Genomic DNA, 18,634 nt, shown 5'->3' on the forward strand with positions numbered 1-18,634 from the left:
TCCATTAAAATGGGATTACACATTTTCTTTTGTGCACATTCGTTGTACAATGTAGAAAAAAGGAGGAAGGAGTAGAAATTCTATTGAAAATTTTTTTCTTATCAGATTGAAGTGTGACTTGAATGAGAGGAAGGAAATATGTGACTAAATATGGCATTATACTGTTTAAAATTTTCTAAAAACTATATCCTTTTAAAGTGATTTTTAAAAAGGGTTCTCTCCATTCCCAATTCTAAACTTAGTTTATGGGTTAAATTTTGCAAATATATGAACATAGCACCACCCATAAAAATGAAGGATAGGAAGAAATTTTGATTAAATTTATAGTAATTCACTTAATTTTTAAGTAAGACATTCCTTACAGTGAGATAGATGCACCTAGTACCAGATATAACTGTCTGTTTTCCTAAAAATCTGAACCTAATTAGAGGGGAAAAAGCACCAAATCTTCAAATGATCAAGTACATAAAATAGTCTAAAAATCACTCAAAACAAAAGCAGGGTTAGAATTCCACATGCAATTGAACCTAATAAAATCTAGCAATTTAGGTCCCCAAAATGTATGGAACATTGAGGAGTAATAGAAGAGAAAAGGAATACTTGAATATATACAGTATAAACATAAATATGAAAAAATTCATCTTCCTCTTGTGAAAATGGAGAAAATTTAAGATTCTTCTGAGCAAGATGATACTTGCAAAGGAAGATTTTTTTCTGAAGATGAATCTATCCTATGCATTGCTTCCAAATACTCCAGAGAGGAGAATACTTGAAGGCAAGAGATCTATTAAGAGACTATCAAAATAATCCAGGGGGGGAAATGATGAAGCACTTAACTAGTATGATAGCAGTGAGACTGGAAAATAGGGAAAATAAGACAATCCCTAGCTGACTGATTGACTCATGGTAGAAAGAGAAAGAAAACTATTCATCTATGGATGAATGCCTTCTACTGTACACTATAACCATATAGGTTCTTTTTTAATCTAACAGTGATAGGACACCTAATGTTCAAAAGCCACCAATGGTTTTCAACAGGTTTCCATTAAAAATATCAAACTGGTATTCAAGATCTTTCACAACCTGATTACAATTTATCTAATCGTAACGTTTTTTTCCTCCAACAAAAACTCTCTATCCATCTAGCATATTGCCTATACTATTCACAAACAGGCTACTCCTTAATTCCAGACTTCATATTTTCTTATGTTGTTAACCTCACTGAGAAAGTCTTCCTTCTTCCAAAAACCTAAATATCACCTGTCCTTCTAGGCTCATGTTAACCTTATCTCATGCATAAATTCTTATCTAGTCATCTTACCTTACCTTTACCTACTCTCTCAACTTCTACAGCATTTATTTTCTAGAAAATTCATCTCATTTTTCCTCCCATTGCTATATGCTCTATTCAAATGTGTTCCAGAATCAATGATAAATTCCTACAAACAAAAATTGTATTTTATACTCCTTTTAGAATCTAGTATGGTTCTAATAATCAATAAGCCCTTTAAAAGTAAGCTATTCTGCTCTCTCATAATCCTTGTATACATTTATATAGCATAGGGTTACTTTAGATTTACAGGATTGCTTTTCTAGATTGCAGACTTTTCTATTACGTGTTGTGTAAGACTAAGAATCAAGTCATACACTATTTCTCTATCTCCGTGAACAACCACAATGAAAGCATTAGTAGGAATCAATTGATTTTTCTACACATTTAAAATCTCTGAGTCTAATATTTATTCAGAGGTAAAAATGGTTTTTGGTAGGTTAAAGTCCCATAATTCCCTTACTTTCTTTCAAAGAGAAGAAGAAAAACAGATTAGTGAGTAAACATGTCATTTCACTTTTAAAACTGGCCTACGAAGTTCAGACTGACCAATTTCTTTTTTAAAAGAGATAGAAGAAGATAGAAGAAAGGTTTCAGAGAGGAAAGGGATATTGTCAGAGTGGGCCAGTTTCTGCAACATGGAATAAGGGAGAATTCTAGTAGGTGCTCCTGGGGACACAGGTTGGCACTTCTCCCTTCCCACCGCTGTGAGGAGGAAGGATTAGATCAAAAGTAGGATGAGCCTCAAGACCTGGGCAAATGTTCAAGTTCTCCATTGGGCATTTGTTCCCACTTCTGAGTTGGGCTAGTAACTGTCAAAATGTCAGACCATGTCTACTAACTGGGTAGACAATCTATTGTGCTCAATGTACCTTTGAAAATAGCTTTGCAACAATGCTTGTACGTATCCTATATTATTTTTCAGTCAAAGTATAATGTTTCCTATGCCAAGATAAATCTCAATATATAATTAGTAACTTACCTAACCATAATTCTGATTAGAGATATAATTTCCTTGAAAAAAATATTATTTTACTTCCATTTCTATAGTATACTTAGAAGGCAATTACACATATAGTTCACATTTGCTCCACCCAAAAAAGGATAAAGGTCAAATACTGTTATCCGCATTTTATAGGTATTGGAGAGTTTACAATCCACATGCCAAAGGATATTTAAGAGTTGGAATCTGACCCAAAATCAGATCTCAAAGCTCTAGATAGGGAAAATGTCACAGAATAGAGGCGGGGAATTGTGGGGGGAGGCGGGCCGGGGGGCTAGCGCAGAGCCGGAGATAACACCTAAATGATGGTAGAGAGATTTGAGTTTTAATCTTGATACTTAACTACCACTACCTAGTAGGGCAACCTTAAAAAGATCATTGAATTTTCAAAGGCTTCTTTTTTTCTCATCTAAAAAAGAAGAAATCTGGACTAGATGTTTTCAGGCATTCATTCAAAAACAGTTATTAAACCCTAGTATGTAGGCACTAGGAGATATAACACTAGGCTTTTTCCCCTAAAATAACTCACAGATTAGTGGACGAGACATACACATGAACAAGACAACCAAGAAACAACGTGATAACAAAAGATAACGGCGTTGTAAAGAGCAGAGAGGAATAATTTAGCAAGGAAGGAGGATAGGGATTTAAATCTGAATTGTCTTAAAGGACAAAAAAAAAATTATTCCGGCAAGTAAAGGACAGAAGGACATTCCAATCAGAGGGAACAGAAAAAACAAAGGCTCAGAGTAGAAAAGCAGCATAGTTTATGTAGGGAATTATAAGCAGTTCAGTACTGCCAAAGTATAATTGGACAGCAAAAGAGAGATGAGGCAAGAGTTGAAAGCAGAGGCCAGATTGAGGAGATCTTCGTGTGATATAGAAGGAGTCTGGACTTTATCCAGTAGGCAATGAAGATCCAGGGCAGGGCTTTCACAGTGAAGCAGCATAGTTATGACTTAATTTTAGAAAGATCACTTTGACAGTCATGTGAAGGAAGAATATGAGTGGTAGAAACTACAGGCAGAGATCTATAGTTAAGAATCTATAGCAGAGATGATGAGGGCTTATTCTAGGGTGATTACAGAGAAGGACGTAAGTTAAAGAAATAAGCAAAACCAGCAGGACTAGAAATGAATTGGGAGTGGGGTGAAGAAGATTTGAAGGAAAAAAAAGGCATGGAAGGCAGGTTTCTGCTCAAGACAGAACTGAGGTAGTGAGACTTACAGTGGGGAAAGCTGACAAAATTATCTTCAGTTCAGCTTATGATATGCTGACTACAAAAGAATATCTAGGTAGAGATGTCTTGCAGTCAGTTGAATATAGTACCGTAATGCTCAGAAAAGAGGCCTGCCCTGAAGATACATAAGTGTGGGAGCAAGCTGCATACTAGGAGTAACTGAAACCTTAATGTGAATGTGACCATCCAGAGAGAGGGTACATAGTGAGAACAGCCCTTGGCCAGAATCCAGTTAGATATCAAAACGCATGCAATAGGCAAAGGAAGAAAACCAGGAAAGAAAAGCATCCTGGAACACAATGGGAGAGATCATCCCAAAAAGGAAGTAGTAATCAAAAGTATAAAATATATCCCAGATATAAATTCAGGAAAAAAAGAACTGAAAAATGTCTACTAGTCTTAGCAATTAAGGGGTCACTGGAGAACTTACTAAAAAGTGGTTTCAATCAAGTGAATAAGAAAGCAAGTTAGGCTGCAGTGGACTGGAAAGTAGAAACAACTAGTATAAAGACTTATCTGGAAATTTTAAATCAGAAGAAAAGGAATTTGAAACTTCATGAAGATTGGAAAGATCAATTCCAAGTCCCTTCTAGTTCTCATACTTTTTTTTTTTCATATGGATAAAAAACCTATTTTGGTAAAATTTCATTAACACCCACAAAGATTAATTTTTGAAGTACCATTTTTAATTATCAGGAAAAATAGGGGACTCATTGTAGCTATGAATGGAATACATGTGTATATGTAACATTTCCCAAAGTAGCTTCGAAATACCTTGTATTTCTAGTTTCTTTTTTCATATAAGAGTATCTTTTTTCATATACTAAAGTGGGCTAGGACAAAAGGGAAACTATTAGTGGAGTAACCCTCTCTGGCTCCAACTGTTCCTTCTCTTAATATCTCATGAAAACATTCTTTGTTACCCTCTACCTGGAATATCCTTCACCTCTATTTTAATTTGCTTAATTCCTACTCACTCTTCAAGGGCCTGCTCAAACTCCCCTCAGAATCACAGAATGTTAGAGACAAAAGGGCCTTACAAATTCATTGAATCCAGATGTTCTCACTATGCTGATGTAGGGACTAAAGACCACAGCGTCTCAGAGAATGACCTGCCCAAGGTCATACTCATGGCTTTTGGTGGAGCTTAAATTTGAACTATTTCTTCAACCAGGGCCCATTTCACTACACATTATTTCCTCAGATAATTATTATTTATAAAACTTACAATTGCAATACATCAGGCGTTAAAAATAATCAATTTAAAATAGTTTATTTAGTGTAAGATCCACATTAACACCCTTCCAAAAATTAAGGAGCCGGCCTATAACTTCACTTATTAGTTTGAGTCAACTATCCACAACTACTTGATTATACAAACAAAGATTACAGATGTCGACTAATATTGATTTCATGGATAAGGTGACTGTCAGTCACTAAATAGGTTTTCTCCTCAAGAGTGCAGCATTTATTTCAGCCTCTGCCAGTGGAAGTGTCAGAGCAGATGTTGGCAGACTGTGACATACAGTATGTCTTTAAAACTTGTTGAGGTGTGAAATTTCATAAGGTCAAAGAATGCTGCATTTTGATCAGCAGATACAGGAGTTCTGTACTTTATAAATTATTTCAGACAAACCAATAATAGCATTTGCTAGTAAAATAGAAGAAACTAAGAAACCATACTGGCTTTAGGTCAGATATGATAATGTATGTTGCTTATGTTTTAAAAGCCAATTTCTATCACTTTAAAGCAAATGCTTGCACAAAAGATCTTTAGAAAGAAAATGCATTCTTAAAGTCAATACAAAGTACAAGATATTATTTCAATTGACAATAGGATTTTTAAAATAATTTTCTTCTGAAAGAAAGCCATAAATTTGGTGGAGAGAAAAAATTATTTTCTTAATTAATACACAAATACAACAGTATTCTCACTTTTTAAAAAATGAAATTCCCTACGGAACAATCCACTTATATAAACAGAAAATTTTTTTTTTTAAGTAAGATTTCACAAACTCTTTGGTTTACTGTTTTACCTTTTTGTTTAAAAAAATTGAAAGAAAGTATCCATAAAAACAACTGGGGCTCTACATAATGATAAAATGACTTTTATAATCTTCAAGGATTTTTATTACCTTGCATTTCCTGATGTTGCTATTTATTATATTTTTAATTTATTTTTTGCTTTAATTTTCCCTCATATCTTTTCTAAATGTGGCTAATAGATAACAACATACAGCCAAAATTAAAATTAAGAATGGTGTCTAGTTAAAGATTTTATCCCAATGGTACAAACTTTATCTCTTATGCAAGTTTGTTTTAAGTTAACATAACTTTTAAAATGCTTTACTCCTAAATTAACACAGAAAACTCCTTTCATTGATTAATCAGTAATTTGAACAATCTGAAAGCCTGGTCATAACAATTATAATCATCATCTTTCAGGTTATTTTGTGCTATGTTCAAGCAAATATACAATTTCTAAATAAGTTTAAATTACAAACATTTTTGTTAGATATTTGTAAGGAAGAAAAATTTACTACAAACATAAAATCTCCCCAGAAAATAATGTCTAACGTAAATCACTTGTTTCTTATCATACAATCAATCAAAAGAGCTAAAATTATGATAGGAAACTTTGATCAGAGATGCACTGAGTACTACAACATCTTACAATGAAGTTCAGTCCAGCAACCAAGTTCAAAGGTCTTTATTTACACTTTATAGAGAAAAACTTGAGGTATGTATTTGAGGAATTGTTTTTATCACAAAGTTCTAACTATAAAAAATATTAAACTATTTTGCATTATAGAAGACCACATATTATCGATAATCCCTATGCTAAGGAACTGAAATTCTATCCAAGCGGAAAATTTCTCTATTAAATACAAACCTAAACTTTTTCATAGGCTTTTCATATATCCCATGATATGTGACACATAAGGCCATACAAATAAATAAATACAAGGTGAATCAACAGTTATAATTAACTTACTTGCTACTGAAAAGTTGTTGAGGGGATAAGGTAAATCCACATCTTGGGGTTTCTCTTTATATCCTATGAATGAGCCATCTGTCTTCAAAAGGAAATATCTTGGCCTCCAGTTTTTTATATATTCTCCTACATGAGGAAAGCATGCATGTTAATGCTGGGGGAAAAAAGGAACAGCAGCTTTTATGTGAAAAATAAATTATGGTTCAATATAAGTCCTACAACACTGGCCTCAAAAAATTCAGATAGGCAATTTTCTTTTAACTTAGTTTACAAAAGAAAATACATAAGCCTGCAATTAAGATTCAATAAAAACCCAAACATGTTTTGTTTTTAATGATTTCACACTTTGATAATTCATTTGCACCATTATTTCTTCAGAGAATCATTCAACTGAGTACACATTTTGTTCAGTTTTTCATATCAGATGGTTGTTAGAGCATATTTTCAGCCGTTTTAAAAAGCCTTGGAAAATAAATCATACACACAGTATCAAGGAATTTCAATGAAAAAACACTTATCATAAGAGGGACATGAAATAGATGTTTCTCTTCCATGTACCACAACTAATTGTGTCATTTTTTTAAAAGAAAGGGAAAGATTCTGTTTTCATTGTTAAATCTTGATCGTAACTTGTTTAAACAACATTTTATTGTTATGCATGAGAAAAAAACTGTACAAATGCTGTAAACAAGTCACAGAAATGAAAGAACATGGGTTAATAGAGCTTAAAAACCATACACACACTCATACACACAAATGTAATAACTAAGAACACATGGTAGTGCCAAGCACATAATAGTCAATAAATGTATATTTTATCAGATTTTGATATAAGCTATCACCTAGTCACCAAAATATAAATTTTTAACAACTGGATCGCCATTTGCTTACTTCATACTTTTTTTTTTTTTTTTTTTTTTTTTGCAGTACGCGGGCCTCTCACTGTTGTGACCTCTCCCGTTGCGGAGCACAGGCTCCGGACGCGCAGGCTCAGCAGCCATGGCTTACTGGCCCAGCCGCTCCACAGCATGTGGGATCTTCCCGGACCAGGTCACGAACCCGTGTCCCCTGCATCGTCAGGCAGACTCTCAACCACTGCGCCACCAGGGAAGCCCTACTTCATACTTTTAAATTTTAAGCAACAGAGGTGTTCCATGATACTCTAAGAGCTGGAAGGCCCCCTGGCCTCAATTTTCAGTTCTCTACTGGATATTTCTACCTGGCTTTTCAATCTCAAGTGCTTAATCACAGCACTACAAAAATTTGAAAGCAGTTCAGCTTTCCCTACAAATCTGTTTCTCTTGACACCAGTTATCGAAGCTCAAACCTAACACTTGACCGTTCCCTCTCCTTATCCTATCAGTAGGTAGGTCAATACTGCCTTCACAACTCTGTCTCTCTGTCTCTGTCTCTGTCTGTCTCTCTCTGTCTGTCTCTCTGTCTCTCTGTCTCTCTGTCTCTCTCTCTCTCTCTCTCTCTCTCTCTCTCTCTGTGTTTAGCCAACCCAAACTGCCCTAACACCTTACATCTGCCCTTCTGCTAATGCACTGTGACTGCTCTCCCATTCTACTCATCCCCCTCCTTCCATCTTATACATCTATCACCTCCAGATAATTCTAATGTCTGTTATGTACTGCTTTCATTATACCATTTTGTGCTCAAAAATATTCTGACTCCTGTTTACTGTAAAGTGTCAGTTTCTTAGTATAAAATGTGAGCTCTTCCATAATCTCACCCCGAACATGTATTTCAGATGTGGAGTCATTCCTCTGTATCAGCAATTCTCCAAATTCTTATCTCAGACCTCTTTACACCCTTAAATACTTTTAATATTTAAATACACCCAACAAAGTTTGTGTATGTAGATTACATCTATAATGTTTACTGTATTAGAAACTGAAAAGAAAATTTAAATTCTTATTACTTCCTTTAATAGTAACAATAGACTCATTATATGTAACATTAATATTTTTATGAAAATAGTTTTACTTTCTAAAACAAAAAAGTTAGTGTGAAGAGCAGAACTGCTTTACATCTTTGCAAGTCTCTTTAATCTTTGGCTTAACAGAAGACAGCCAGTCTCATACCTGCTTTAACCTGTTACGGTATGTTGTTTTGATTGAAATATAGAAAAAAAGAAGTCTGGCTCAAACAGATGTGTAGCTGGAAAAGGGCAGAGTATTCAGATAGTTATGGATGTCTTTCTTTGATACTACACCAGCATTTGACAAACAGTCATTTTCTAAAAGGTTAACTGCTATGTGGAATTTGAAACCATTATCAATGAACTTTCTGTACTCTGCTATGTGAAGTCCACTGGTCTGTATTTCACACTGAATGAATCTTTTACACTCTGCATGATTTTGTAACATCACTCACTGTTCGTTTAGAAAACACTAGTCCACCAAGTTATACTGGTCTTCCAAATATTGACACAATTCATCATACGATCATATTCATTATCACTACAAATCAAAGTAAGCAGTAGGAAGCTGTGAGGCTCATGATGGCAGATATGTTCTCCAAAATTCTACTCTTTGCTTTAAAACTCAGTTTTAACCATCGGAAGTAAACACTGTCAGTTCTTTTTCCTTAAAGTGATACACTCCAAGTGCTCAAACTAGTGCCTGCCACTTTATCAATGCTCAATGATAACGTACTAAATGAATAAATATGTATATGAATATCTTCCCCACAAGTATATAAGCACACAAGAGGAACTTAAGGGAAAGAAAAGGAAAACCTGACACCCCTTCTCAGTTTAATTTACTTAAAAATATGGCCCTAATATGAATAAACACAGGCCAAATTTATAAAACCAGAATGCTAAACCCACAGTCTCCATTAAAAAATGAAACAGTTCCTTTCTTGATTGTACTTATTGTTTTATTTTTCCATTCATATTTAAGTATTCCTATATAAAATTTAAAATATAAAATGTTCTCTAATTAGTAATATAATATTTAGAGTTCAAATGCTATTTTAAAACAATAACAAATTTATACAGGTACAAAGTGCTATAAGTCTGATAAGCTAAATAATAATGGTTTAATAATTATACCAAAGATAAAATGAAACAAATTCATTTTGAAAATTTTAAAGAAGAAAAAATCGGATAACACCATTTCTTCTCATACATCATTTCTTCTTATTTTTTAAGAGTACTAAATAAACTTATTTTAAAAGTGTAGGGCTCCCCTGGTGACGCAGTGGTTGAGAGTCCGCCTGCCGATGCAGGGGATGCGGGTTCGTGCCCCGGTCCGGGAGGATCCCACATGCCGCGGAGCATCTGGGCCCGTGAGCCATGGCCGCTGAGCCTGTGCGTCCGGAGCCTGTGCTCCGCAACGGGAGAGGCCACAACAGTGAGAGGCCCGCGTACCGCAAAACAAACAAACAAACAAACAAATGTGTATAATTGAAAGAAATAAAAGTTTTCATTTCTACGAATAATTTCCTGTCAGCCACTAAGTATTTACAGGTGCAGATGAAAGACACAAAACATCACCACAAAATCTTATCTTTTTATTAAACAAATCTTAAGAAATTTAAAGTATTTTATGTGGTTTATAGCAGGATTTCTGGTTACCAAAAAGTTCTTAAAACTAAATTTATTATGCATCCCTGACAGGTAATGCATTATACCCAGACTGTGAGATAGTCATTTACCCAGAAGAAAAGCTGGAAAGTCAAAATTTCCCTTCTTTATTAAATAAAAATAAGTATTTCTCACAAAATTTTATTACTAATTTTGAATTAATTCAGTTAATCAACAACTGTACTGTCACGCTAAGCTAATAGTGGATCTCAAACTTTCAATGAAGACTCCTGAAGGTAATTTTTATTTTCTTGTCATTTTTCATCTATAGTATGAATGGACTTTCTGAGAAAGTGCTTGGAGTGCATTCATGTATTTACTCATTTATTCTAGGTGCTAGGAACACAGTTGCAGACTCCCCGCCAAAAATGGTCTCTAACTCATAAAGCTTATGAGTATTACACAAGATTTCAGGTGCCCCCTAAAATTTGCAGAAGGGTTCTGAGTATTCCTGAAAGTGGATCTTTTTTTATAGGTTCCTATGAACATTCTTAACTAAAGCTCATATAATAATAGCATGATGTGTTGGCCTAATTATTCATTTTCTAGTTCCAAAAGTGGAACCGAGGCTCAGAGAAATGGGCCTTATGAGGACACAAACTCATAAGGTATTAATAAAAGAAAAAAGTGAGCTTATTGCCACCTTCCAGACCCAGTACAGAAGAAGGATAATATTCCTAGCTTAAAAGAATAAAAAAAGTTATAGCTTTTCACAACACCTTGGCAAGACACTGTGTTAACTGATGGCAAAGTAGAATTGTTCCTGCAGCCTCGGGGTTCCCAAGAAAACCGGATCTTGTCCAGCTGGTCATGGAACACTTTCTTAATTCACTCAGCTGAGGCAGTGAGAGTTCAAATAAGGCACATCTTCTCAGGCTGCTCTAAAAATATGGCCAAAAAGTCCTGGCTTTTACAGGCACTAAGTGCCTAGAATAAAGTTACCCTCTCTGCCACAAATCCTTTTAGATAGACTGCTAAAAGTCAACCACATTTTATTTTTTAAGCATAGCATTTACACCTAAGTTTATACCTGCTGCATTAAAACCAAGCTGCATCATATTTTTATATTTATAGCCCATAGATTTCAACTAATTTAAGAGACAGCCTGGTTATAATGGGGAGAAAGTCTTGTTAAATAAAGCAGCAGCATTTATGGGGTACCAAGTCCTCTGAAGAGACTGTTCTATGGATACCCATCAATATACATTCGAAATTTGTATCCACTGTCAGCAAGCACCACAGTTACACCTGGACAAGATTTCCATCACAACTTTCTATCTACCTTAATGCATGCTTCCAATTCTTTCATACTCCTTGGCTGGAGGCTTTATATATTTTGAAGTATGCTATTATGAACATCACAACACATAATTTCTAACAAAGTTCCTGATATTTTGGCTTCTGTAGTAGACTGAATGGTGAACCCAAAATGTATGTATACACCCTAATCCCTGGAAACTGGGAATAACACCTTACATGGCAAAAGGATTTTGAGAAGAGGAGCTTCTCAAAAGAGAAGCTTATCCTGGATTATCTGGGTGAGCCCTAAATCCAATTACAAATATCTATAAAAGTGAAGCAGAAGATTTGACACACAGAGAAAAGGAAGAGGCAATGTGACCATGGAGACAGATATTGGAATGATGCACCACAAGCAAAGGACTATCTGAAGACATCAGAAGCTGTAAGAGGCAAGGATTCTCGTCTGAAGTCTCCACAGGGAGCCTTACACCTGGATTCTAACTTACACCTGCTGCTTACACCTGCTGATACCTTGATTCTAACTTCTGGCCTCCAGAACTGTGAGAGAATAAATGTCTGTTGTTTTAAGCCACCCAATTTTCCGTAATTTGTTACAGCAGCCCTAGAAAACTAACGCAGCGTCTCAACACTATAACCAAAGGCTTGTTTACAGAAACCAAACAAACAAACAAACAAAACCCTACTGATTAAGTTCTTGGCATGAGTGGTATAGAGACTCATAGTTAATACCTTATGCATACAGAGGGAAAAATCCACATCACTTCTATAAATAGCAGAGAATCCTATTTATGAAATGTGGGGTTGGAAGGAGCTATTTACTGGAGTTCACAGTTTTACTTAGTTATGAGGACTTCAGATTCTGGACTTTTGCCAGCTTTCTTACCTTACTTAATAACTTACTTCTTGTAATTTCTTAAAGCAAACTGAAATGATGGTTTCTGTTATAGATACAGGTGATATAGCTTTTAAAATTACCAATGGCCACTCATACTTGCTATAACAGAGGCTTCAAAAGCTAATCACTCACTAAGGAAGAGGCTGAAGGCATTCTCACATGCATGTCAGGAAAGAGGCATTATTTGACTCGTCATAAAGCTGAAACTTAGCTTTCCTGAAAATATTGAGTTTTTTATATTGTATTTTCTTGTTTAATCACAGTCCACGTTTTTTTCTTGGCTGCACCACGCGGCACGTGGGATCTTAGTTCCTCGACCAGGGATCGAACCCGTGTCCTCTGCATTGGAAGTGCAGAATCTTAACCACTGGACCGCCAGGGAAGTCCCACAATCCAAGTTTTTAAGATGTAATATTATTTGTCTTTGTCATCTCTGAGGGATACTAGCTTGAGTTTGAATTCTGACTCTTCCATTTATCAGCTGCAGGAAATTAACCTCTCTACACCTTAGTTTCCTCACCTGAAAAATGAGAATCATAACAGTACCTACCTGAAGGGTTTGGAAGGACATAAAAAGGGCTTAGAACATTACCTGGCATATAACAAGTGTTAGATTATTATTGCTATTATTAAATGAAGCCATTATCATTTATGGTAATATTTACAATTCACCTCACGTTAAACATTCTACTACTCAATACAGCACTTATTCAGGAGTATTTACATAAATGAGGCAATAGGAAGCAATAAGTAATAAGTTTACTCCATCAGCAGAAAAAAAAGTCTCTTTAACTAGTTTCAGGTATATCAAACAAGGCCTAGCTAAAGAAATAAAACAGGTTATCCAATACCAAAACACAACACTGATTTAATACCTTTTACTTTTTTTTTAAAGATAGGGGTAGGATATCACAGAGGTAACTAGTCTTCCAAAGAAAAAAGCACAAGTCTTAGATATCTCTGAATTATTTTTATTAAATGACATACACAGGGTACAATACCATGAAAATACAAGTATTTTAAGAATTTCCAAAAAGTGCTTTAAATCAAAAAATGACAGCTTTCAATAAAAATAAATTTATATGACTTTAAGAAACCATTAGTCTTAAGTAAAAGTCTTGATGGGTCAATTTTTACCTAAGATGAAAAGAGACTTAATGTTAATTTCAATATAAAATCTATTTAATTTTATGGTTCACAATACTGTAAATATTCTGCTGCTTGTTGACAGATGCCAACCAAACTCACACATGTGAACTTCCTCAAAGAAAACACAGCAGAATCCTTTTTCCACTAGTGGATTTTCATAAATAAATATTAGCACTATAAATAAATGAATACCGAATATATAATTCACAATAGTGTGCTATATTGTAAATATCTTATAACTAAATAGTTACTGAAGAAATGTATAATGATAAACATAATAAAATATTTGAAATTGCCTGTTACATTTTTATATAGCAGATCCAAGTATCATATTCCAATTAGTTCTAAGTAAAAGCCCTATTTTTATCTCTGAGGGAACAGAAGAAATGAGTTTCTATTCTATTCACTGAAATTATCATCATACTGTTTTATAGATGTCTTGAAAATAATCTTAAAGAATTTTTTTGTATTATCTACACTGCAATGAGCTAGCATAATAACAATTTTTCAACTGCATAGGGACAATCTGAAATTTTAATAAATGAAAGTGCTTTTGAACATTGTAGGTGCTTACTAAATATATGTTGACTCTTTTCCAGCTCCTGCAAACCTAAATTTTTAGGTTATCATTCCCCTTTCATTAACTCCTTTTCAAGGATGTTCTTTCTTTGCCCTTGGGTAAATTAAAATTGTTAAATTCTATGGTGTCTTCTTTACAATCTCTTCAACAAACAGCCATTAACCAGCTCTGGATGTGTGTTGCCAGCCTCTGAAAATTAGGTGATGTCTGCAAAACATGCCAAAAGCATTAATGACTCTTGCCCAGCTCAGTCATTTTAAGGTACTGCTCAATGAGCATCACAGATCAAAGAATAAGGTTCTTTAAACATTTTTATTTAAAATTGGGGGAAATGGGCTTCTAATAGATTCACTCATTCAAAAATATTTAGTGAGTGTCAAAATACTTACTAAAAAAAGGCACTAAAAAAAGCACTGAGAATGCAGCAATGAATGATACACGCATAGTACCTGCCCTCATGGAGCTTTAAGTATAGTAGGCAGCAGTGAAAATAGAGCTAGAGAAAAGCAGATGACTGAGCAATTAAAATTCAAAATGAAAACTTCTTCCACTTCTTCAATCATTTTTAATGCTCCAGGAGGTCATACCGAGGGATGGCAATATCTCCTATGCCTTGGATTTCCAAATAGCAACCTATGTGCCTTGTGAAAAAGGTGTTCAATAATATTTGCTGTTTGATGCATTTCTGTGGGGGAAGAGACTGGAAGCAGTATCAGCATATGGTCCTTCAACGTTTCACAAATGAACTGTGTTAATCCAGGTTTGCTGCTGTGTTAATTCAAGATGAGGCCCTGCACCCCTTCCTCTTTGAAGCCTCATGACAGTGCAAGCAGAGAAGCACGGTTACATAGTTTATGATACTATTTCCATCCAGCATAACATATAACACACTTTTGCCTTTCATATTTCAAGATACTGTCCAGGCCTGTCTTTTCCTCTCATGATTTTCTGTATAGTATTGATTCATGAGGTCATATTGCAAAACAATCAGATCTTTATGATGATTTCACCCAGGTTGTATGACTATCCCATAAGGTCACTGAGAGATTTGTCTGCTCTTATACTAGTCAATGTTACCACTGCAACTGGCCAGATGGAAGGTGTTTACAATTTTGGTAATTTCGCATCATGCTTCCAAGATGCCTTAAATGCTTTCCAGATGTACCCACATTCCTCTGCTTTACCACATATGCTCTTTCATGATTATTTTGAAAAGTATATTATAGTCAAGAAATTTTGCTTCCACTGCATAATGCATGAACTTGTCATTTTTATATTAAATATAGTTTTCATATCTACTTCGTAAAGAAGCCTGGGATCCATGTTTTGCTTTGAAGCTTGAAGCAATCATGAGAAAAGTACCTATGCACTGAATACCACAAGATGTTGGAATGCCAGCTTCTCTAAGATCTCAGAATGCTGGGTCTGCCAGTACTTAGTCTAGTTTATAATTTTCTTTTTTTATCCAGAAAATTGCACAATTACCATCTACCTTTAAACATTCTGGAACTTGTTTCATGGTATTCTGTAAGTTAGTTAATCAAATCCTGGTTCCCTTTGTTTTTAGGAAACATTACACTGTAAGCCAAAAATGTGATACTTACTAATTATTCTTTTAAACATAAGAATATCTTAATAGAGTTATAGTATTAAGTTTTAATGTGAGAGAAAAGCAAGGAAAATGGAGAGAGAGAGAACAAAGCACACATACAAACTAGCCAACAGAAAAACAACATCTTGGCAATTTAATGAAGAATAAACCGTGAGATTAGTTTACTTAGCAGTAGATATGTTGTGGAGAATTACTCAATCTGTACTCAGCTTCCTGCTGGGTTAAATGTGAACTAAATTATTATTTTGCTTACATTTATGCCCTTGTAGATTGCAAAAGCAAAGCTTTCTTTTTAATCTGCTTCCTGCATTATAAGGAGAAAGTCTCCAACTCCACATACTGCATTAAGCATACAGTCATTCCTGCAGTATTTTAACAGAGTAGCTAGGGCCAACAGAATTTTAAACTATTTCAAAGACATGGACCAATTTAAAAGACTTTAATAGAAATGTTTACAACTTCCTTACTGTAAATATTTTGCATTTCACCACATATTCTCTAAATATTAAAATCAACGTAATATCTTACATTGCAATAAACAGTCTTAATGAGTATCAAACATGGAAGGGCTGAGTCCATTTGCAAACCTACTTACATGTACCACCAGCACCTACCACAGAGAAGGCTGGCATTTTCTAGTAACTGAATGGATGAATAAACCTACCACTATGCAGAACAGGGACTACACTCATGCCAGAAAAGCTCTTTCAAATAGAAATCCCACTATAACACAACCCTGCAAAGCTCAATCCATTTTTCTGTTGTAACACCTGATGGGTAAAATATACAACAATATATACAATAATAGTGTCTCACTATGGCAGGGACAGGGAGTTGGCAGAGAAAGTTGTATGCCTGCTCATCAGGAGGAGGCCTGTGACATTTGAAAAAGCCCTCAGGTGATTCAACCTTCCCACCCCTATATTAAAACCACTGCCTTATAGAACAAAACTCAACAAAATAGAATCAGGTTTTATCTTGGACTCTCACCAATGGAGTGTCTCCTATAATAGCTTTCCAATAGCATGGGACCCAAAAATTGTAGTGCATCAAATCACATTCTGAGGATGAATCCATGGCCTTTCGTAACTTCTCTCTTCCCTCCTTTGTTTTCCCTAGGCGATATACTTACTGAGACTTACTGAGACTTGTATCACAGTATGTAAGTGGTGAAAGCAAGGCAGGTAAGGGCACTTGAATGTACTGAGCCAACCACTGTGCTCAGGAATTATGCACAAGAGACCTCTTCACATAGGCATGGAGAGACTGGTGCTAGGACGTCCTCACATTACACAGACAGTGATGCTGAGGCTCTGAGACACTGGTAACAAGTAAAGGACAAAGTTGAGATCTGAATAAAAATCAGAGCACACATTATGTGAAGTCCAGAGTTCAAATGCCAACTCTGCCACTCACTAGTTGTGTGCCTTTGGGCATGCTGTTTAATCTCTCTGTGCCTCAGCTTCCTCTTTTGGAAAGTGGGGACAACAGTAGTGAAGAAGAAATAAATTAATACTTGTAAAGCACACAGAACATCTGGCTCATAGTAAGTATTACACAAGCATTTGTTAAATAAATAAAAGCTCTTAAAAGTACGGCTAGTCAAAAAAGACTTAGTGAGTGCCTAATATGTACAACGTATTAAACTGCACAAACCGAGTATTTAAAATAAAATGTAAAAATAAATTAATTAATAAAATAAAACGTGATTTGTTACAAGAAATAACAAATGCTGGAGAAGGTGTGGAGAAAAGGGAACTCCAGGATGCTGCCGGTGGGATTGTAAACTGGTGCAGCCACTATGGAAAACAGTACAGAGTTTCCTCCAAAAATTAAGAATAGAACTACCATATGACCCAGCTACCCCACTTCTGGGGTAGCTTTATCCAAAGAACATGAAAACACTAATTCACAAAGATATCTGTACCCCTATGTTCAGCAACATTATTTACAATAGCCGAGATATGGAAACAACCTAAGTATCCATCAATGGATGAATGGATAAAGAAGATGTGGTGTATATATACACAATTTATACCACAATATATATAATGGAATACTACTCAGCCATAAATAAAGAATGAAATCCTGCCATTAGCAACATGGATAGACCTTGAAGGTATTAGGCTAAAGTCAGACAAAGACAAACACCATATGGTTTCACTCATATGTGGAATATCAAAAAACAAATGAACAAACAAAAACAAACTCATAGATACAGAGAGCAGATTGGCGGCTGTCAGAGGGGAAGGAGGCTTGGGGCATGGGCAAAATAGGTAGAGGGGAATCAACTGTATGGTGATCACTCTGTAGTATATATAGATATTGAATTATAATGCTATACACCTGAAACATATAATTTTAAAACATTTCAAATGTAGGGTTTGTTCCCTGTACGGGCTACCAACCGCCACCCCCCAGAACAAAACAGACAAAAAACCAACAACAAAAAACAAAAAAATTTTCAAATGTAATTTGTTAATTTCATTTATACAGACTATCACTGTTCCACATTAGTTGAGCAAAGTACGTGCTGTTTTTTAGTGGATAAAGTTTCAATTTTTGTTATTCACTTTGCTAATATCCTATTTTTATCCCCCATTATTACTGATAATAATGAATTACATGTCATTTATGCTCGACCAATTGAAGTCTTTCACTAAAAACTGGTATTGCTGTCACAGAAATAGTCCTTCTTAATTCAGTATCAAGTTAACTCTAGGGGAAAAAAATAAAAGCAAGCACTCCATTGGATTTACTACTAAACATCTCAATGTTTGTTTCAAATTATCTCATAAGAAAGTTACTACACACAAAAAGCAAAAGGCAAAAGCATGAAACTCATTATTTTCACATCAGGCCTTTCCCACTTTTCTTCTTTATTACACAAGTTAATTATCATTTAATCTTAAGTACTCTGAATTCAGAGACATGTTAAACCACACATTAATGTTAGGCTTTTATAAATGGAA

General features: G+C 34.9%; 1 protein-coding gene across 2 annotated transcripts in view; it reads right to left on the reverse strand.

Annotated features, from left to right (window-relative positions):
• The window catches only part of AKT3 (AKT serine/threonine kinase 3), a 372,859-nt gene that overhangs the window by 228,953 nt on the left and 125,272 nt on the right, over positions 1-18,634 (reverse strand). The window contains exon 2 of one of the 2 annotated variants that reach the window (XM_065894489.1): positions 6,569-6,694. In XM_065894489.1, the coding sequence (XP_065750561.1) occupies positions 6,569-6,694 (126 nt within the window). Of the gene's footprint in view, positions 1-6,568; positions 6,695-18,634 lie in introns of those variants that run through there. The other variant, XM_065894498.1, reaches the window with a different exon arrangement.

This window comes from Phocoena phocoena, chromosome 1 (assembly GCF_963924675.1).
Source record: "Phocoena phocoena chromosome 1, mPhoPho1.1, whole genome shotgun sequence".
NCBI classification, from domain to species: Eukaryota; Metazoa; Chordata; class Mammalia; order Artiodactyla; family Phocoenidae; genus Phocoena; species Phocoena phocoena.